At 42.6% G+C, this 20,085-nt stretch overlaps 1 protein-coding gene across 2 annotated transcripts in view; it reads left to right on the forward strand.

Moving 5' to 3' along the window:
- Positions 1-18,147, forward strand: part of LOC110505283 (leucine zipper protein 1) — an 81,873-nt gene extending 63,726 nt beyond the window's left edge. For both annotated transcript variants that reach the window (XM_021584419.2, XM_021584418.2), the window contains exons 4-5: positions 8,608-8,888; positions 9,293-18,147. In XM_021584419.2, coding sequence (XP_021440094.2) covers positions 8,608-8,847 — 240 coding nt within the window. In that variant the 3' untranslated portion in view covers positions 8,848-8,888; positions 9,293-18,147. The remainder of the gene's footprint in view (positions 1-8,607; positions 8,889-9,292) is intronic.
- The last annotated feature ends 1,938 nt before the right edge of the window (positions 18,148-20,085 follow it).

Here is a 20,085-nt window from a genome sequence, read left to right on the forward strand (position 1 = left end):
AATGGAATTTCTGCTATTTTAATTGGCTACAATGGGAAATCATAGTAGTCCACTACTGTCTTACCTTCCACTGGCATACTGTTATGTTCAGCTCCTCATTTTTTTTCTCTCTCTTTCTTGTGAAGACAGTCTGGGCCCGGTTTCACGATAGCTTACCCAATAAAAATACACTAAATCACTGATTTGGCACATAATTGCACACATTAGACTGCACATGAAATGCACTGAGTGTACAAAACATTAGGACCACCTTCATAATATTGAGTTGAACCTCCTTTTGCCATCAGAACAGCCTAAGTTCGTCGGGGCATGGACTCTACAAGCTGTCGGAAGCGTTCCACAGGGATGCTGGCCCATGTTGACTCCAAGCAGCGTTGCAATTCTTGACACACTCAAATCAGTGTGCCTGCACCTACTACCATACCCTATTCAAAGGCACTTGAATATTTTGTCTTTCCCATTCAGCCTTTTGAGATTTTCACTGTAAAAAAGAAATAACGCCGATAATCGGTATCGGCGTTGAAAAATCATAATTGGTCGACCTCTAATTGAGAGTCCATAGGGCGGCGCACAATTTTGCCCAGTGTCGTCCGGGTTTGGCCGGGGTAGGCCGTCATTGTAAATAAGAATCTGTTCTTAACTGACTTGCCTACTTAAGTAAAGGTTCAAATGAATGTAAAAATGTTAAAACACTCTTATCGCAGTCATTCGTCTGTGAGCTGCTCCACGGGATAACCAGTTAGAGCTGCGCATGCTTGCTGCCCGACCGATAGTTCTGCTCAAATTAGGCTTTATGCGTCACACACATGAGGAATTGTACAGTATGTTGATAGGCTACTGCTGTTACGATTGACCCTTTTCTCCTCCCTCCTCTCAATCAGGCCCAGCTGTCGTTTTGCCTCTGCTAAGGATTTTTGAGATTTTCGCTGTAGAAAAGAAATACATTTTAAAAAGTGCTAAATCTTAGTGGCACTTCATTCTGCTTTTCACCTCATTTAACACCTGATTTACTAACAAAAGGCCCATCTCAATAGGTGGTCCAGGTATCCTCATGACATGGCACACGTGGGGGGGTGGGACTTTTTTCTCTCTCTTGTTCTCCATTGCTCTGCTATTTTTCCTCAAGCAAAGGTGAAAGGCAATTATTCATTGAATGTCCTACTCCTTGAAGTTTGCAGTTGTCTAAAAAAATTATATATTTGCTCAAAACATATATTTTTCCTTTAGTGTCTGTACTTTACTGTGTTTATATTTGGGATATTGCTTTTCAACAGGAAACGTTAACAAAATCACTGGAGGACATCTTTAAGCTAACAAAGGGGTATGGCACACACCCCCTCAATTAGAGCACTGTGTGTACCTACTTTGCTATTTGGAAAATATAGTCCAGAAAACACCAACTCTAGCTTTCTGGTGTGTCCACTTTGCATGAGTGTTCAGACACTCTTTTTCACTGACGCCGGGCCTAAAACTTCAAGCTTAGCATAGCAGTTCTCTCAGCCTGATTCCTGGTGCTGAAGTCAGCACAAAGAGAAAAGGGTGGGACAAAAAAGAGAGGGAGGATGAAAATGAAAAGACCTCAACGGGGAGGATTTTTATTTTTTACAAAAACCTCAAGGGTTTCCCCCCACCCCCCTTGCTTGTATTTTTTGTGCCAGAGCTTACCAACTGTGACCTGCCAGCCGGTGTGCTATTCCTGACATAATTGAAGATGGGCATTGTTCAAAGGCACACCTCCGTGTAGCTGGCCTCCATTTGACTCCATTTCCCACAATGTAGTGCAGACAACTGGTGTCAGATATTTAGCTGCTTATTAAGCATGGCATGTAGTCTGGTCAGTTACGTCTGAGAGAAGGCTGACTGTCTGACACGTTCACTTTTATTAAAACGGACACGAGAGACGAGCTTGTTTACATTTACTGGTTGAATGTGAGTCAATCTGATATGTACTGGCACGCACGCAGATAAGCATGCGTTCGATATAAATAAAATGTCAATTCACATAGCTATAATGCTTTCTAGAAATGTGTTTTATTTAGGTTTTTTATTTAGCCCATAGATGTTTTTTTTTTTTGTCACTCAAATATCACATGAAAACTTCTGCTCTAGCCAAAATAACCTCATTATTCCTCTCCCTCCCCCTCTCTTATCCATATCCACTTGCAGTGGGGAGGCACATCTATACGTTATACAGCTAAAGGTTATACAGGGCCTCAAATAGATGAGGTGAAAATGACAACTGCCCCCCCCAATTCCCCCTCATCCATCAGCCATGTTCATATTTATCTTCCATGGCGCATATCTTATGAAGGGGAAACAACAAGCTTATTGTTAAAGCCGTCATTGGAATGGTTCGTCTGGGCTGTTTTGTGTCTGCTTCATAGCTCACACTAGCTCAAGTTATGCTTCTTTAATACAAGCACTAAGCAGGCATGACTAGATCTATGGGTTGTCACACAACAGTGATGCTTGTTGTGGCTGTAGCCTCTGAACTGTACATTTCTGAGTCCAGCTAATTATGAGGGGTCAAGGAGGTCAGGGCTCCCTCTTTAACAGAGCTGCGGATGTGTCATTGTCTAATCTGCTGGTTGGCCGACGAGGCTCTGTTTGATGGTGTGCAACTCGACTCACCCAGCTCCTCTCGCAGTCAAAACAAACACAGGGCTCCGATGCTAAGGTCACCAAGCCCTCCACCAACCTTTTCATCTCCCGCCGAGCAAGACATTAAATAAATAACATGCCGGCAACACGGCTCTTAGATCTATAATTGCTGTCACACTCTGCTTTATAATGCCCCCTATAGCCCCTCGTTAGCCGTCAGTGGGGGGTATTTCCTCTTTTGTTTTCTATTGCTCCTTAAGCAAAGCGGGAGGCTGATGACATCACATTTGACCATCAAACCAACTCCTTGAATGCCCTGCACCTTGAAGTTTGGGGTTGTCTAAAAACATATATATTTTTTTACCCTTTTAGTGTGTGTACTTTTATTGTATTTATAATTGGGATATCCCCTTTATATCAGGAGCGGTTAAAGAATCGCTGGAGGATGTATTTGAATGAAATCAGCCTAACACGTAAACATCGCCCCCCCCCACCCCCCAAGAGGCCCTTTCAACATCCCATACCTCTATGGGCTCTCTGCCCTCATCCCTACCTGAACGAGTCTCATTCGTTTAACTGAGCGAGAGAGCTGACCATCAGGGTCATTAACTCAAGTCAATTCCAGCACGTGAACTTAAGACGGTCTAGTTCATTAATCTTATCCCCTCCATCCATCCTCTTTCCCATTACTCACATTAGCCCTCCCTGATAGGATGAACTCTTTCCATGCAACCGACTTGTTCCTGAAGTGCAAAACCAGCTGTGTGCTGCTGATGAACTACCAATTTTTTATTTATTTATTAAAAACAAAAAAAAATGGTGTTCCAATCACTCATTGTTGCCTCTGCGCCCTCCCAAAGGGAATATTGTTATAATCAACAGTGCTTGTTTCCAAAATGCCTCTCTCTGTTAACTTCACCAAAGGCAGTCGTCCTCTCTTATTCCAGTTGTGTCGTTAGTATTCGTTAGAAAAGAGCTTGAGGCATCATTGTAGTGTTTTTGCAGTTACAATGAGCCATTGATTGGGTGAAGGGCAATAGGATGGACAGTAATTGCGGTGTCAACTGTCATGGAGATGTGCATCTCAACGTTAGGAGATAGAAGGGAATTATAGTTGACCATCAAAACCACCATGGACATCTCTCATTTTGTCTATGCTAGGGCTGTCCCCGACTAAAATATATATATATTGGTCGACCCAGAGTCGTCCTTTTCTTTCGACCATATATCCATATATAGACAGACCCTATGTGTTTGAATAAAATCAACTACATATGCACTGAGTTGTCTGATGCTTTAATGCTTTGACGCTTTTGCTATTTGATTTAAGATTAAATAATAATAATTACTGTTTGGAACAGTGTAAACAACACTAAAATGATAAGTAATACCAGTCTGTTCTGTCAAAATGTGTAAAGCCTTTATTACAGCATAGCAAAGATTAAAAACAGCAGAATCTGTGAAATTGCTTTATCTGACATTTTGCCGTTGATTGAGGCTTGGTGCTCACGGAATCAGTAGTCTATTAAACAATCACTCAAACAGACAACAGATGCAAGATCTGTCTTTATTTCTGTAGATATATTTGGATTATTTATAAAGCCAGCCACATTTAAGTTAGGCTATTGATTATAGACCTAATTAAGTTGGTTTCCTCTCCTGAATCAACAACAAGTGGGACATAATCATGAAGTGGAACGACATTTATTGGATATTTCAAATTTATTTAACAAATAAAAAACTTGAAAAATTGGGCGTGCAAAATTATTCAGCCCCTTTACTTTCAGTGCAGCAAACTCTCTCCAGAAGTTCAGTGAGGATCTCTGAATGATCCAATGTTGACCTAAATGACTAATGATGATAAATACAATCCACCTGTGTGTAATCAAGTCTCCGTATAAATGCACCTGCACTGTGATAGTCTCAGAGGTCCGTTAAAAGCGCAGAGAGCATCATGAAGAACAAGGAACACACCAGGCAGGTCCGAGATACTGTTGTGAAGAAGTTTAAAGCCAGATTTGGATACAAAAAGATTTCCCAAGCTTTAAACATCCCAAGGAGCACTGTGCAAGCGATAATATTGAAATGGAAGGAGTATCAGACCACTGCAAATCTACCAAGACCTGGCCGTCCCTCTAAACTTTCAGCTCATACAAGGAGAAGACTGATCAGAGATGCAGCCAAGAGGCCCATGATCACTCTGGGTGAACTGCAGAGATCTACAGCTGAGGTGGGAGACTCTGTCCATAGGACAACAATCAGTCGTATATTGCACAAATCTGGCCTTTATGGAAGAGTGGCAAGAAGAAAGCCATTTCTTAAAGATATCCATAAAAAGTGTCGTTTAAAGTTTGCCACAAGCCACCTGGGAGACACACCAAACATGTGGAAGAAGGTGCTCTGGTCAGACGAAACCAAAATTGAACTTTTTGGTAACAATGCAAAACGTTATGTTTGGCGTAAAAGCAACATAGCTCATCACCCTGAACACACCATCCCCACTGTCAAACATGGTGGTGGCAGCATCATGGTTTGGGCCTGCTTTTCTTCAGCAGGGACAGGGAAGATGGTTAAAATTGATGGGAAGATGGATGGAGCCAAATACAGGACCATTCTGGAAGAAAACCTGATGGAGTCTGCAAAAGACCTGAGACTGCGACGGAGATTTGTCTTCCAACAAGACAATGATCCAAAACATAAAGCAAAATCTACAATGGAATGGTTCAAAAATAAACATATCCAGGTGTTAGAATGGCCAAGTCAAAGTCCAGACCTGAATCCAATCGAGAATCTGTGGAAAGAACTGAAAACTGCTGTTCACAAATGCTCTCCATCCAACCTTACTGAGCTCGAGCTGTTTTGCAATGAGGAATGGGAAAAAATGTCAGTCTCTCGATGTGCAAAACTGATAGAGACATACCCCAAGCGACTTACAGCTGTAATCGCAGCAAAAGGTGGCGCTACAAAGTATTAACTTAACTTAACACCCAATTTTTCAGTTTTTGATTTGTTAAAAAAGTTTGAAATATCCAATAAATGTCGTTCCACTTCATGATTGTGTCCCACTTGTTGTTGATTCTTCACAAAAAAATACAGTTTTATATCTTTATGTTTGAAGCCTGAAATGTGGCAAAAGGTTGCAAAGTTCAAGGGGGCCGAATACTTTCGCAAGGCACTGTAGCAACATAGGGAGGGGTGCCAATTCTACGGCGCGCTGAAGATTATGATTGAGAAGCGCGGACAGCGACCGCATCCAATGCGGGAGAAAACACATTTGTTATAAAATATTAGATTTATTAGTGTTGCACAATTATTTTTACCTACATAATATAACCATATACAATTTATCATATGTCTTCGAGTGGTGGACTGTGCCATCCCCTTAGCCTGGATCAGTCAACTGAGACGGGCGCGAATCAGACCGGTGTCTTGTGCACCTGGTGTCTTGCGACTGCTCGACTAACGAAATCTCGGTCGACCAACAGCCTATCGACCAAACCATTGACAAAATAGTCGGCCCTAGTCTACACACATCTCTGCTGTCCCAGGGTGATGTTTAATTTACAAGGTTTGCTATATCAGTGAGTGTTTAACAACAATGCACAGTAGCTCTGCCTATCATGAGGCCTCTTTCTCTGATCATTGATCAGCCATAGTTTTAGCGTCCATTTTTCTATCAGTTGTTTTTATAGAAATGTATCTTAAGCCAGATGTTTTAACCTCTGCCTGTTATGACCTCTGTCAGGCTAACCCCACATAATCAATAGCCACTGAAGAGAAGACCCAGCAATTTGATGTCCTTCAGTACAGAGGGTGACTATCTGTCAGTAGATGGCTATTTATCTCATATCATTTATTTGGTTGTCATTTGTTTGACCCCTCATCATAGAGATCCTAGGGGACATCTCTTATTCCATTGAAAGGTCACATTCGTGACAGCATTATAGCATCAGATTATCAGGGTCTCTGTGTGGTTTTAATGGCCAGTGGGGAATATGGCGACTGACTGCATACGGCCTCACTAACTCTCCATTCTCACCTCCAAGTACAGCACAGAACGTCAGTGTTGTTTTTTGCAGCCCACTGTAAAACTAAGAAACCTCAGATGGTATGTGAATGGGCTGTGAACTTATGGTTGGCTGTGGACCATAGCTCGATCTGTCTGATTGCGATACGAAAACATCCTTTGTGTGAGTCAGTCAAACTCAGTGGCAACAAGGTGAAATGCATGGCCCATGCTGTCATTCTGGTTGGTTTTTGCCCGACTTGACCTAAAAAGCCTGGAAAAACAATCTGCGCTGGAGTTAAACTTGGACGATTCCACGGAGGAGAGCTGGTTGGTGGTTTAAACATCAGAGGAGATCCCAATGGCCTGTAAGAAAAGTGATTGAGAAATGGGTTCCACAAGGTATGTTAGAGCTATTAAAGTCTTCCCTGGACAAAGACCTCAAAACATAAATTTTAATAAGCGGATTGAATTAAGGCTTCTCTGAAATGTATTACCTTGGGTGTAATGAGCATTGTCTGCTTGGAGACTAGCTTTTGGCGCACTTCGCTTCTAACATGGAACGTAAGTGATGTACTTCTGAAACGCAACCAAAATTAGACAGCTTTCATGTCAAAGCAATGGCATGTTTTGCAAGGCATGTAATGCATGTAACACTCCATGTGTGTTGGCCTCGAGGTAACCTGGGTAGTTGGCCATGATTCTGTGCTGTAATATAAGCCAAAACGTTTTCATGACTTCTGCCTGAAGGGGTGTTTTCAGAACTGAGTGATTTTCTGAGGCTTTGTCAAAAGTCTATTGTCTTAACTCCAGAAATACACCCCACCCAAACTTTTTCCTTTTATCTCAAAACAAAAAGTGGGGCCAGATTTGATGTCTAGTTTTTTTGTTTTGTTACTAAAAAAAACATATCAGCCCCCAATCATAAGGTATTTGAGTGAAGCAGGAACAAAGCAGGTTTGTGATGAGGGCTTCAGCACTTGGCGTTCCCAGTACATTTCCTCTGCTCATGTGGCAGATCAAATTGCCTAACCAACATTTATAACGTTCCGACATTCCACAAGCAGAAATATTTTCTGAAATTAAAATGTAGTTATGGGAAAATGTCCCTAGTAGCTTCTGGGGTTTTTGCACTCATTGCCTTATTTAAGCCACTCCGCTGAAAGACTTAAATAACCTATATTTGTAGGCCCATCCAACCCGGAACCTTTTTAATAAACTTTTTCTAGAATAAGGAGTCATCTCCACTATCCACAGGAAAATGTCAAGAGTTGCAGCTTCAATGGCTCAGAAAATAATCCTGTGGTTTGGTGATGAAAACAATTCCCCCAAAAAGAACATGACCATTGTACATTTGGTGTTCATGAAGCATAATATACATATGGTTACACTCAAAACACAGTATAACCCAACTCTTCAGCTGTAATGCTGTAGTCAATGCAGAATGTGCTCTGGTCATTTCTTCCCTCTGGGATGAATAGAACAGGAAGTTGCCATCTTGGGTCTGCCCTGCCCGTTTGGCAGCCCTTCGCATTGTAACAGGCTTCTTGTCTGCCTGCCCGTCTTCCCCAGGAGACGCAGAGCGGCCATTTAAGGGCAATTAGCAACGTTCTGCTGCGGTAGGCAGGATGGGATTCCAGCGGCCTGTCATTAATTACAGTACTACAGCCTTTTTAAAACTGAAATCATAGGCCTTGGCTTTCAGACGTTTACTAACTGCACTGTCATCTCTCACTTTCCTAGAACAAGGTCATTGAGGTTGCGTGAAGGTATGCAAGCAAGTTTTATAGGGTGCTCATTTGCTAGTCGAGACCCATATAAATTATAAATTCCTCACTGGGGTGTCTTGTTTTCGGTCTAAGTTTTTTTTTTTTTTCTCTCCCTCTTGTTTTGTGGCAAAATCCACAGTCGCAGCGGCTTGCCAAGATTTCACTTCTTCTCACAGACCGTTTGAGTTAATGACCTATAAGTGTTTGTTGTTTCTGTTTCACTGTGACTAGGCTGCTGACAACACTAACCCCAGCTCTTGGTCACGGAGGACGAGGCCGGCGCCCGGTGACCTGGGTACCTACGAGAGGGAGAGAGTGAGGAGCTCCAGACCTGACCTAGGGGCCAGCAGAGGAACGGGAACCACGGCTTCCAGACCAGAGCTGTGGTCCAGTAGGGGTCAGGCTGGCCATGCGGAGAGGATGACCGGGCGCGGCAATCGACCATGGAGCAACCGTCAGACCGACAACTAAACCGGCCAACCGTCTTAGTAGCTCCGCTTCATAATGTCCAGGTAGGATATTACATTTGACATTTTTGTCATTTATCCAGAGCGACATGTCAGAGGAGCCTGCTTTCTAATTAACAAGAGTATCTTTTAATTTTTGTATAGTTTCTGATAAAGTGTATACAGGTTGATACTGTATAGTGTTATCACCTGACAATAACATGAAAGATTATCTTCTCATCTCACTGAAACTGTGTAATAGCCATGACTATTACAACTACTGTATTTTTATGGTGGGAATCTTTTTAGAACTCCGTCAGAGGATAAAAATGTGACTCCAGACTGAGCCACTAGTGACTGCTTGACTGCACTTCTTACTTTAATCAAAGGAAGTATAACTTTTACTCCTACTCGAATGACGCCGCCCAGCCCTCTCTTAGTATACGACTTGTGCACTCTTTTTTTCCCAGAGCTCTCCATGCCCCCAAACTGCTTGGAGCCCCTCAACAAGGAGAAATGTACTGTATCAAGCATATCTAAATCCCCGAGCAACAGCAGTCACAGCCATACAGAAGAATAACAACTCTCAAGTCCCTGTCCAGCACCTACCCATGCTTCTCGGAGTGCAAAAACAAGATGGCCGCCCTCTGAAACCTTCAACCACCCCCTTCCATTTGCACAGACACAACATCAGTTGTATTATAATATGCCCATATACAGTATCGCTCTGGTGTGGACCTCACCACCAGTGAATGTATCCTCTTCCGCATCTTCTCCTACCAGATGTATTATAATGTATTCCTCAGACTCGACAAGGGAGAGATGATCACTTGGGTGACTGGGCCTAGAGGTGTGCGTGTGTGTGGGGGGGGGGGGGGGGAGAGAAGAGGAGAGACACAGGAAGGAAGGGTTTGTTGTCTTTCGGAGTGGACCGTTACAAGACCTCACTTTGGAACTTCCCAGCGGAGCTGCACAAAGGATGTACCCATGTGACCAGAAACGGAGAGCGAATTACTTGGGATTAAAAATAAATCTACTCTGATCTTTGATTTATTCAAACTTAATTTGGTGAGCGCTTAGACCATGCATTTGCTTTATACTGACAACTAGAGAACGACCAATATGGGATTAAGGGCCTGTACTGATTTTTGGAGGTCAAGGAGGCCGATGGACAATATTTTATGCCGATAATGAATATAATTCAATTTTAGCATTTTGATAAATTCCCAGAGAGAGCCATAAATCAATTATACAATCAATTGTACTTAAAAAAAAAAAAATCTATCTACATAACATAATGGTAATCATTGTTTTGAATGCTTAATCTCTTGATAAACTGGGTAAATCAAGATGGCATAGGCTTGCATACTCACAATATAGGTCAAATCATACCCAATAAGACTGCATGGATTCAACTTTTGAACTAATTTGGGCTCATTTCAATGATCTATGGGTCTACAGATGACAATATGTTTCCCTTCCATTTGGGACCATGTTAGCCTCAGGGTTGGGGAGTAAACTTGATTACTTTTAAATTCAGAAATGATGTTTGTGGGAAAAACATACATTGTGATACCGCAATGTTTTTTCAATGACATTCAATGAATCATTGAAAAAAGGTGCAATTGTTAAGTTTGTTCCACTTGAGGGAGTCTGACCAGAAGTCAGAGACCACTATGATGACACACCAAATGTGTTTGATGGATCCTTTTTGTCTTCTTCGAATACCTCTTAAGAGGAAAGTAATCCAAAAGTAACTGAAAGTAATCATATTGTTACTGATTACAATTTTGGACAGGTAACTGTAACACATTCCATTTAGAAAGTAGTCTACCAAACCCTGTTAGGCCTAGTGATCAACAAAATGTTAATAGAAGTAGCCTATTGTCTTCTTTTATAAAGACGTCTCTTTAAAGGTGCTACACATAGGATTTTTCTGAATTGTTGCATTGTAATTACAGAAAATGTTCATAATAGAGTGGAATGATAGTGTTTCACAGTATTACTTATCCGCCAGTGTTGTGATTGGCTGTGATATTCGCCTAGTGATTTCTCCCGCCAGAGCTGCATCTGTTGTCAAAATGGGAAAGCTGTTTTGACTTTGTGGCTGTGTTATCTAGTGGAAAAGGGGTCAATCGGACAATGTAGAAGTCACTCCGTCATTTACTGGTTGTTAAAATTCTACACTGTTCGCTCAATTTCAGTTTGTGAGAAAACAAGCACTTAACAGTGTAGGGCAGTGGTCACCAACCTTTTCTGAGTCGAGATCACCTTGAGTAAAAAAAGCAAGCCGAGATCTACCGCTCTTTTTTTTAACATTACTTTTTTTAAAAATTACGCCTATGCAACATTAACCAATAAAAAATGGTTATGTAGCAATGAGGTTTGTGCAGTAGGCTATAGGCCCAATACATTATCACTGCAAATGGACTATGCTTGAATTGCCGCGCCAATGTTGTTCTTCTCATTTTGGAATTATAGGTATATGATCACACCGGTAATACATAATTTGTCGTATTATTTGAGAGGCTGAGTGAGCATACTTTTTTTTTTTTTACTGGACTGATTGCCTGGATCTATTGGTCAGTCTGAGGAGGGAGCGAGCAGCGGTGAGGTTGACCCTCGCCCGACTCACCGTCCCTTCGCTCTCCCTCCCTCTGCTGTGAAAATGGGACACAGTCTTCCATCTGATGGCGAAACTCAAGTCGCACTGCATTATTTCTGCTTCATGCAATATTCCATGTTGACAGAGAAAGTTAAATATTCCTTGATATTAAAAAAGACAAGCCACTAATAATAACAACGCAAGCTTTGCTGTACTCATTTATTGCAGCAGCAGTGCTGGTTGTAGTGTGAGTGGAAGTAGGGAGAAAGTGCATTTTATGGCTTATAAAAGGTGTTGAACAGTGTGTTGACAGTGCTGAATAGCAACTTCGACATGAACTTACTCATAAAAACAGAAACTCTTTGATGTATTTGTTGAGTCTTTCTAGTCCATGGTTTTAAATGTTTTTTTTGAAATCTCACAGTATCAACTTTGCGTCTTTTTACAGTCTATTGCTCGGGGAAACAGTGCAGTGATCTGAGCAGTGATCTGATTAGACATCGGTAGGCCTATAGGTGCACTTGAATTGCTTTCTGGGCCTGCCGGGTAGGTCGGCGTTCTACTTTCAGACACATGAAGTGGTTCAAAATGGGATTCATTTGCCTTCCCATCGCTAGGGCTGCTGAAACAGGTAAACTTACCGTCAACAGCGAGAAACCAATCAAAAAATACAAATAGGAACGCAAGGCTTTATCATTGTTTTTTTACAGAAATGTTTGGTGATTGACTAGAAATGCTTGGAGATCAACCAGTCGCTCGCAATCGACCGGTTGGTGACCACTGGTGTAGGGAATCATTGTACCATCTATATCGCTGTGAAATATCTTTTCAAAAACAAAAAATATATTTTTTCCAGTTGTTTGAAGCTGGTGGACGAAAACCAAAAGTTAAAGGTGTGAGAGGTAAAGTGTGAGCCTCCGCCTTGTTGCGGCCGAGTGCTGTTACAATTCAACTAGCTTCCAACTTGGGAGAAATTTGAGGTGTAGCACCTTTTTAAGAGAAAATTCACCACTCAGGACTCATGTAGCCAGGCAGTTCGAGAGAAGAAACCACTGGCCACTCACATAGTCATTTAGCAGTGAATTATTAACCCAACTTTTTGGTGACAATCAGCTTTGAAATGAGCATGTTTTGCTTTATGGTAGCTACCACAAATAAAGTTCTAGGGTAGTGAACTGACGTTAGCAAAGTTGTCTTTATGAACACTAGCTATTGGTATGTTGCTTTGTAAAGTGCTGCAATCTGTATGGACATTGTTTTGCCGAACAGTAAATTAACACTAAACATTTCTACATTCCATGTGGCACTATTCAAGTGTGCTAAATTTATATGCAGCATGAGTGGGTAGCTAGCAAGCATCCCAGAGGCTAACTAGAAATGGGCAGGAGTTTCACACGAGAGGCAAGTGCGGTGAGGCTTTAAAGGGGAAACCGGCTGCGGCGATAGAATAGGAAAGGCTAATATCGGCACAAAATATTGTCCCGACCGACTATTGGTCGTTCTTTACCGACAACCATAGCATTTTTGCAGGGTTTTATTTTGCACATTGCGCACACACACACGCGCACACCTAAAGCCATTTTAAACCCACAAAACATGACTATCGTCCCAGAGAATGCATAATGTCAGCCTAAAAGAGGTTTGAATGTAGGGCTTTGCGGAAGTTTGCATGTTTCTACGTACTGTATAAGAGGAGCATTTTTGAAGTTGTGTGCCTCCTGCATGCCCTCTGCTTTAAGAACAACAAAGATAAGGACCCTGTCGTAGATGCACATTCTTATTTACTTATAGGCTGCATACAACATATCGTCTTCAACACCAGTACCTAAGCATTACGGACGTTGATAGCCAAGGACTTTGATCAAACCTTCAAATTGTGCTTAATTTTGTTTCTCAGTCATTCACTCCCTGTTGCTCACCATCACCCCCCCCCCCCCCCCCCCCCCCCCCCCATTTGTCTGTTTGGACAAATGGCAGAAAAGAAGGTCCACCCCTTTTGTCTGCACTCAATTAATAATTGAATGCATGTATTTTAGCTTGGGGGGGTCATATACTGAATATTAGTCATCTGGAAGAGGACTACTATTCCTAGGGTGCTTTGCTTCAGCACACCTCCCTCCCTGGACTGGACACAGAATGGAGGCTCCACTGGAACTGCTGACCTGGATCTAGCTGTAAACTCTGCAGCGCTGCTGTTATGAACAGCCAATCCAGCACAGGAAGCAAGGCATTGGGCTCGTGTTGTCCAATATCCACAAGGAACAATCAGTCCAAATGTACGCGACTGGGTTCGCAGTGCGAATCGTCTCAACTTGTTTTTTTGTTTTTTTTCAATAGAAATGTATTTTGTTTTAATATTAAAACTGGACTTTTTGTTGTTGGATAAGGGAGGGTTTGGTGTCACTCTGGCCAGAAACCTAGAAATCATGGGGGTGCCATAGAAACACCACCAGCCTAGTTTTGAGGTCTGATATACTCTTACATATACACACTGCAATAATCATACAGGCAATACTCTGTGAATTCTAAACTCCTAACTACAAACTCTGGTAGGAGGGGTACCATATCGCTTCAGGAATGGCAGCTGAACCTGAGAATGACCTTTGCTTGTTGGCTTGGCTGTCATTGTAAAGCAAAAGAGCTAATTAGCCTCCCCCCTCAGATCCAATTGGAGAGTCACTGTATTATTACGCCATGCGATGACTAGGACGTTGGGATCCAAAATAATACAGGTGTTAATACGGTTTGTATCGTTCTACGGCCAGCTTGTTCACTAGTTCTCTTAGAGGTCTCGCCAGTCAGATCTCAAGTTTCCTATGCGAGATTGACCAGAGAGGTAGGCGTTTCACCATGATACCGGTCAGTTGTTGTAGTTTAGCTTTACCTGTATAGTACCAGCCAACCAGCATTTTCACTGTAGCTTTCATATTTATTAATTATTTACTACAAAATGCATATACCTATTTTTCATTGTGAACTTTGCAGTTTGGTGATGGGGACCTATCATTTACAGGCCTTTTTTAGATTTCATAGCGTATTGAGAATGGGAAATGGAAGAAGTCATCACACAGAATACAAAAATAATGACCCCCCGACCCTGAAATCACCACCTTGTATTCCCCTAACCCTGTGGAAATTGGAGGTGCAATTACCCTCCTCCTGCTAGCTAGCAATTTACGTGTTTACCTTTTTAAATAATTGTTCCTCCACTTACTGTCAATGCTGTGTGTGTGATAATCCTGGTCTAGAATTATGAGAGGAAGTTTTAGTCAAGGTTTGTCTACTGGTTATTGCGTGGACAAGTATAAGGAATGCTCATTACACATTTGCAAAGATTTTTACATTTGGAGAGAATATTTTATAGAAGAACATTTTCCAGAAAATACCAAGAACTTCCAATCTTTTGAATTGAAAAGTTTTGTTTTGGGACCCATAAACATATGTTCGCTGCCCAAAATGTTCTGCCCTTTCGATTCGCCTGTTAGAAGGGCTCCGGCTCAGCTCAGCTCAGCTCAGCATCATAAAGCATTAGTGTTGCCATGTGGTCCCTTACACGGCTACTGGCCCGTCTGCGAACATGTGTTTAGTGCAAACACACACCGCTTGATGCTGTTCAGAAGCCCTGGGCTGATGTGCCAAGGGCTACGTGACGACTTGGCCCCGCGACCAGTCCTCCTCGGTTACCAGCATGACGACCGCCAGCCGGCCACTTGTTCCAAATCTGTATTTCCGACCTTGTCACTTTTGTCCTGCACAGTGGTTCTGAGAAGGGAAGAGTACAGTGGTTCCAGTTTCCCCCCTTTCTCTCCTCCTTCCCCTACCTCAAGAATGCCTTGATTCTTAACGCCTGTGATAAGCAATGCTAGTTCTGAGAGCCATTTTACAGGCTGCCAAAGCTTGCCAGCAGACACTGATATACAGCTCCCGGGTAACCGAAAGGTCGAAGGTCAAGGCTGGAGCTAATCGCGTCTTTCCCTTTGACTTTGGAGGGTTATAAATACTGGGGGGGAAATCGAGACGATTTGGCAGCGTCCAGCACTAGCCCCGAAACAGAGGCAGTCGATGGGTGTCCAGTCAAAACTGGCCCGCTCTGATGTGCCAAAATCCACATGCTAGTGGTTGTTGTCCATCATAGCCAAGGGATTTATGTATAATGCTCATATTCAAGTGTCTGTGCAGACTCTCGATGCGAATCACTCACTGGGGATATTTTGATAGTAGGTAAATTGAGCTTGAGCTCCTTTTTAAGAAGGTACGGATTTCGGAGCTCCGTGTCAAAGTAGAGCCCAGAACACGTGCACATCAACGGTCATAGACGTACGTCGCCATGGGTCGGGTATCATCATATCATTAATCCTATGATGCAAGGCCAGCACCCCTTCCCCCGCCATACAGTCTCCCCTGCCCCCCTACACTCAGAGGGGAGTCGGGGGGGGTCCCAGGATGACAGCAGCTGTCGGAAACCATAGGTTTAATGTGCTCTCCAAGGGTCGTCCCGGAGATGGGCTTCAAAGAAATACGTTTTTTAAAGGGCAAGGCTGAAACTCCACCCCCCCCCCCCCCCCCCCCCCAGCAGAAATGCACGTCCACTTCTCCCCTACATGGCCCATGTGTACATGAACACTTCACTGTAACGTTACCATAACTTCCACTGCTGAATGGCCTCGCTATGCCCATCTAAGGGTTAGCAAGAGGAGTGGATGTGTGTTGAGGAGCTCTGATTTGGGGAAGAGGATGTGTCATCAGGACCCCTTACCACAGAATGTCCTCAAGTGTAAACTGGGTATTAACAAATTATGTTTTGGAGTCTTTCCAGGCTCCACACGCAGCTGGAATTGAAAATAAGGCATTGCAGGATTTCAAAAGGGCAATGGTTCTGAAGTCTCCAAATGTCTCTGTTTGGGTATAGTGAGTATCACAGATATTTTGTCTGCTCAGATTACTGCTGAATGGAGATTGTCCGATTTAGGGATGATAGGAGAAAGACTAGGTTTAGACAGGAAGAACCTCCCACCATTTTGAGATGAGAACAGAACGGTTAACTCTCCTCATTCTGTAACTTCTGGTGTATAAACATCTTATTTTACACGTCATTGTTTTTTCCTCTCTTACAAAGTAGCGGAGAATGTACTTAACGGAAGGAGGCCAGAGACCGGAAATGGCTCTTTGGAATGAGTTGGCATTGGTCCTCAAAGGCCTCCTTTGTAATTGGAGGTTTCATGGTGTCAATGGACTTCAGAAATGGTAATCTGCACTTAACCAGCACTTAACTTAAGACCCTACATAAGTAAGCCCCCTTTTGTCAAAAGTCACTTTTGCGTGTGTCCCTGACAATTTTATTCCACTCTTTGTGATTATTTTTCTTTGCTGAATGTATGGTCATCAATGTGTGTGTGTGTGTGTGTATGTGTGTGTGTGTGTGTGTGTGGTTTTTTGCACCGGCCAAATTGAAATTGATTGAAAGCAACAACTCGTCCGATTAGCGTGAGGAGTTGTGGACTGTTATTGTACAAATTATTATGGAGTCCTTCATTTTTTTTTTTTTTAACAATTGTGATGATTTCGTGAAGCATGGCACTCGATCACATCCATGTCTTTGCCTTCTAACATTGTGCCAAAATCATTCCACAGTGTTTCCATTTTACAGTCCGTGAGACAGCGCCAGTGTTTTCCAAGATGGATACCCTGTCTCTTCGACTATTTGTGCTGAAATAAGGGGAAATATTACATTTGAGGGTTTTTCTTTTGTTTCCCGCCCACGTATTTTTGTGTCAATTTTGTAAAACAAAAGATGTCTTATTTTGGAAGCTGTATCAGATAGATTTTATTTAAGAAAATCTTGTAATTTTGTAAAGTGGGCCTTATTGAAATATATTTAGTGTTTGTCCTCTTTGATTGTAAGGATTTCATTTTTTGCTAGATACTGTATGCATCTTTCTCATTAATGCATTCCTGGAGAGTACTTTCCCCTTTTTTTGTTTTAGTGCGAGAGATGTCTCATGACCTTGAGCTATGAGATGGCAAGAGGAGAGAGACATGTCAGAAGCCAGCCTTGTGTCATAGTCATTGAAGAATGAGAGTAATGTACATTTGATCAGGAGTGGGTCTGCTAGGAGTCAACAGTCTTAAGTAATTTGCCATGTGGCGTCCTTTTTTTTTAGCGGTTCAGGAATCAGTCAGTCGGTCCAGGTTTTTTGCTACTCTGTGTCCCCCCCCCCCCCCCCCAATAAATTCAGGGTTTGTTCATCTTGTGCGCTGTTTGCAAATGCTGCCAAAGAAAAATATGTTTAGGCCTCAAGACACACACACACATACTTATAAAGAACTGGAGATTCTCCAACACACACCCACTCCCACACACAGGGGAATTTGGCCTGTACAATCAACTAGGGGGGGTTGGAAGTCATGTTTTTATATTGCAGTGTGTTTATAGATGGATAGAAATGCTTCTGAAATGGCAGTTGACCGTTGTAACGAAGAGAGAAATGTACGTTATGAAATCAGATCAAAAATGTTATTCTGGGCGTCGCTGCGCCAAGCTTTTCTGTGTCGGTAATACACAGCAAAACGGTGCGGGATGCTTTTCTGTCCTCGAGTAATAATACATTTGTGCATGTTTAACCTTCCCGCAGTCCTGCATGTAGGTCTCTCAAAGCTGCCAGCTGTACAGCGGACTATGTATTCCAATCAAATAAAAAAAGCAACTTGTTTGTAACCTTGTTTTTGTGTCCGTGTCGACTATACTTTGCACCTGTACTATGTATGCCTCTGTGTTACGGGAAAGTGTAACAGTCCGCTCGACAGTGTTTTTAGGTTTTTGAATTTTTGTTTCGAGGCCTCTGCATGCTTGGATTTGACAGCGCCACTCCCTAGCACGTGCGAGTGCACTGCACGCGAGTGTGTTTTGGGCGAGAGCAACAATTCCATTGCTTTTATATCACCTGCAATTGAGACTTGGCTAAAGAGAGGCTTTTGACGACGTGGAAACCACAAACCCTTGTGGAATGCCCAGTCAGCACACTCACCTTGCTATTAAACAGCACTGCCTGGCTGTGAGAAGGCTAGGATTGTTCCCCGACAGTCTTGCATCAAGCAGGTCTAGTGACAGGGTTATAGTGGGGCTGGTGGCTTGGCTCAGTCACGTCGGCTGCAAACTTGATGGGTTGGCCTAGCTCAGACTAATGGGTGGCACTTTATTTGAATGGTCTGTAGCGCATCTACAGATGGACTGTCAGTAACATTTCAACTCTCTACTCACCTTTAATCGTGTCCTAACCATTAACTTAACCCTAACCAGCAGTTACTATCACATTTGTTGATAAGCATGCGCAATCTGGGCTATCCAAATGAGTGCATTTGACACAAGTTGTGATAGCATGGATATTTCTTATAAGTTGGGTGACCTAAATAGTATGTGTGAAGTCAAGCATGCAAATAAATCACTATGCAAAATGGTAATTATGCAAGTTGGTACAGAGAAAGAGAACTCCATTTCAACATGAAAACCTTAGCAGTTTAATTTAGTAAATATCGCTAAATTGTTAAAACAGGTTATGTTATGCGGATGTGACTGCAGGTGTTTCAAGTGGTTCCAGAACTAAAATGAATGTAAGCTTACATGACTCTTGCAACATGTTAGTACCTGCCTTTTGGCATCTACTACAATGTGATCTCCTAAGGCTTTTCCATCAATTCTACTATCATCCTGACTTGGGTTTGAGTATCAATAGTGTAGGCCACGTGTCAAACTCATTCCAGGGAGGGCCGAATGTCTGCGGGTTTTCACTCCTATGTACTTGGAATTACGGTCACTGAATTAGCAAGGAACCACCCTCACATGGTTGTCGGTCTTAATTAAAATGAAGAAAAAAAAAACTAGGCCCCCCATGGAATGAGTTTGATACCTCTAGCTGATTCTTGGAACTGTCACGTGACAAGAGTCTGGGTACATTTCCACCCTACCTCTGTACAGGCTGCTGTGTGAGTCACATGGCTGTTGGAGATTTGTTCAGACACGCTGAAGGCAGCCTCCTTCAAAGCTTTGTGTAACATATCTCGCAAGTAGGGAGACATACACCTGCCCATAGTAGAAGAAAGTTCTGAACTCCAATGGAAACTGTGTGTGTATAGATAATACAAAGCCCACCAGCCACCCTGAGCCCCATGGTAAACCACACATGGAAATAACCCAGTGCCAACCTTGAGAGCTATTTCAATACATTTCCAACCAAAGTTACTATAGTTAAGTCAAACCGCTGTGGTCCACAGTTCTTTGCACAGGAAAAATCCCTCTAATATAGAGATATTGGCATTGAGCTATGTTCCCAAACTTCCCAGTGCAATTTTTCCATTGGTCCATCAGACCCCTACAATGGCGTAAGCTGGCAAAGCCTGTCACAGCCACCACACGCTCCAGGGAGCAGGCCAATGGTCAGGAAGAGGACAGGGAGTCAACACTACATAAAACACTGTGGCCACCCAGGTCAGAGATGTGTGGCTAGTGGGGAGTCCCAATTATCTCTCCTTCCTCCCAAAGTCTGCACGTGTTCACATCCCTATATTGATTTTAAAAGGAACTTACTGGTATAAATATGGCAGAAACTCTCACTAGCCCATGCCTACAATCCAATGCTTTTAGATTTGTGGGTAGTGAACGAG

Source organism: Oncorhynchus mykiss, chromosome 25 (assembly GCF_013265735.2).
Source record: "Oncorhynchus mykiss isolate Arlee chromosome 25, USDA_OmykA_1.1, whole genome shotgun sequence".
Classification (NCBI taxonomy): domain Eukaryota; kingdom Metazoa; phylum Chordata; class Actinopteri; order Salmoniformes; family Salmonidae; genus Oncorhynchus; species Oncorhynchus mykiss.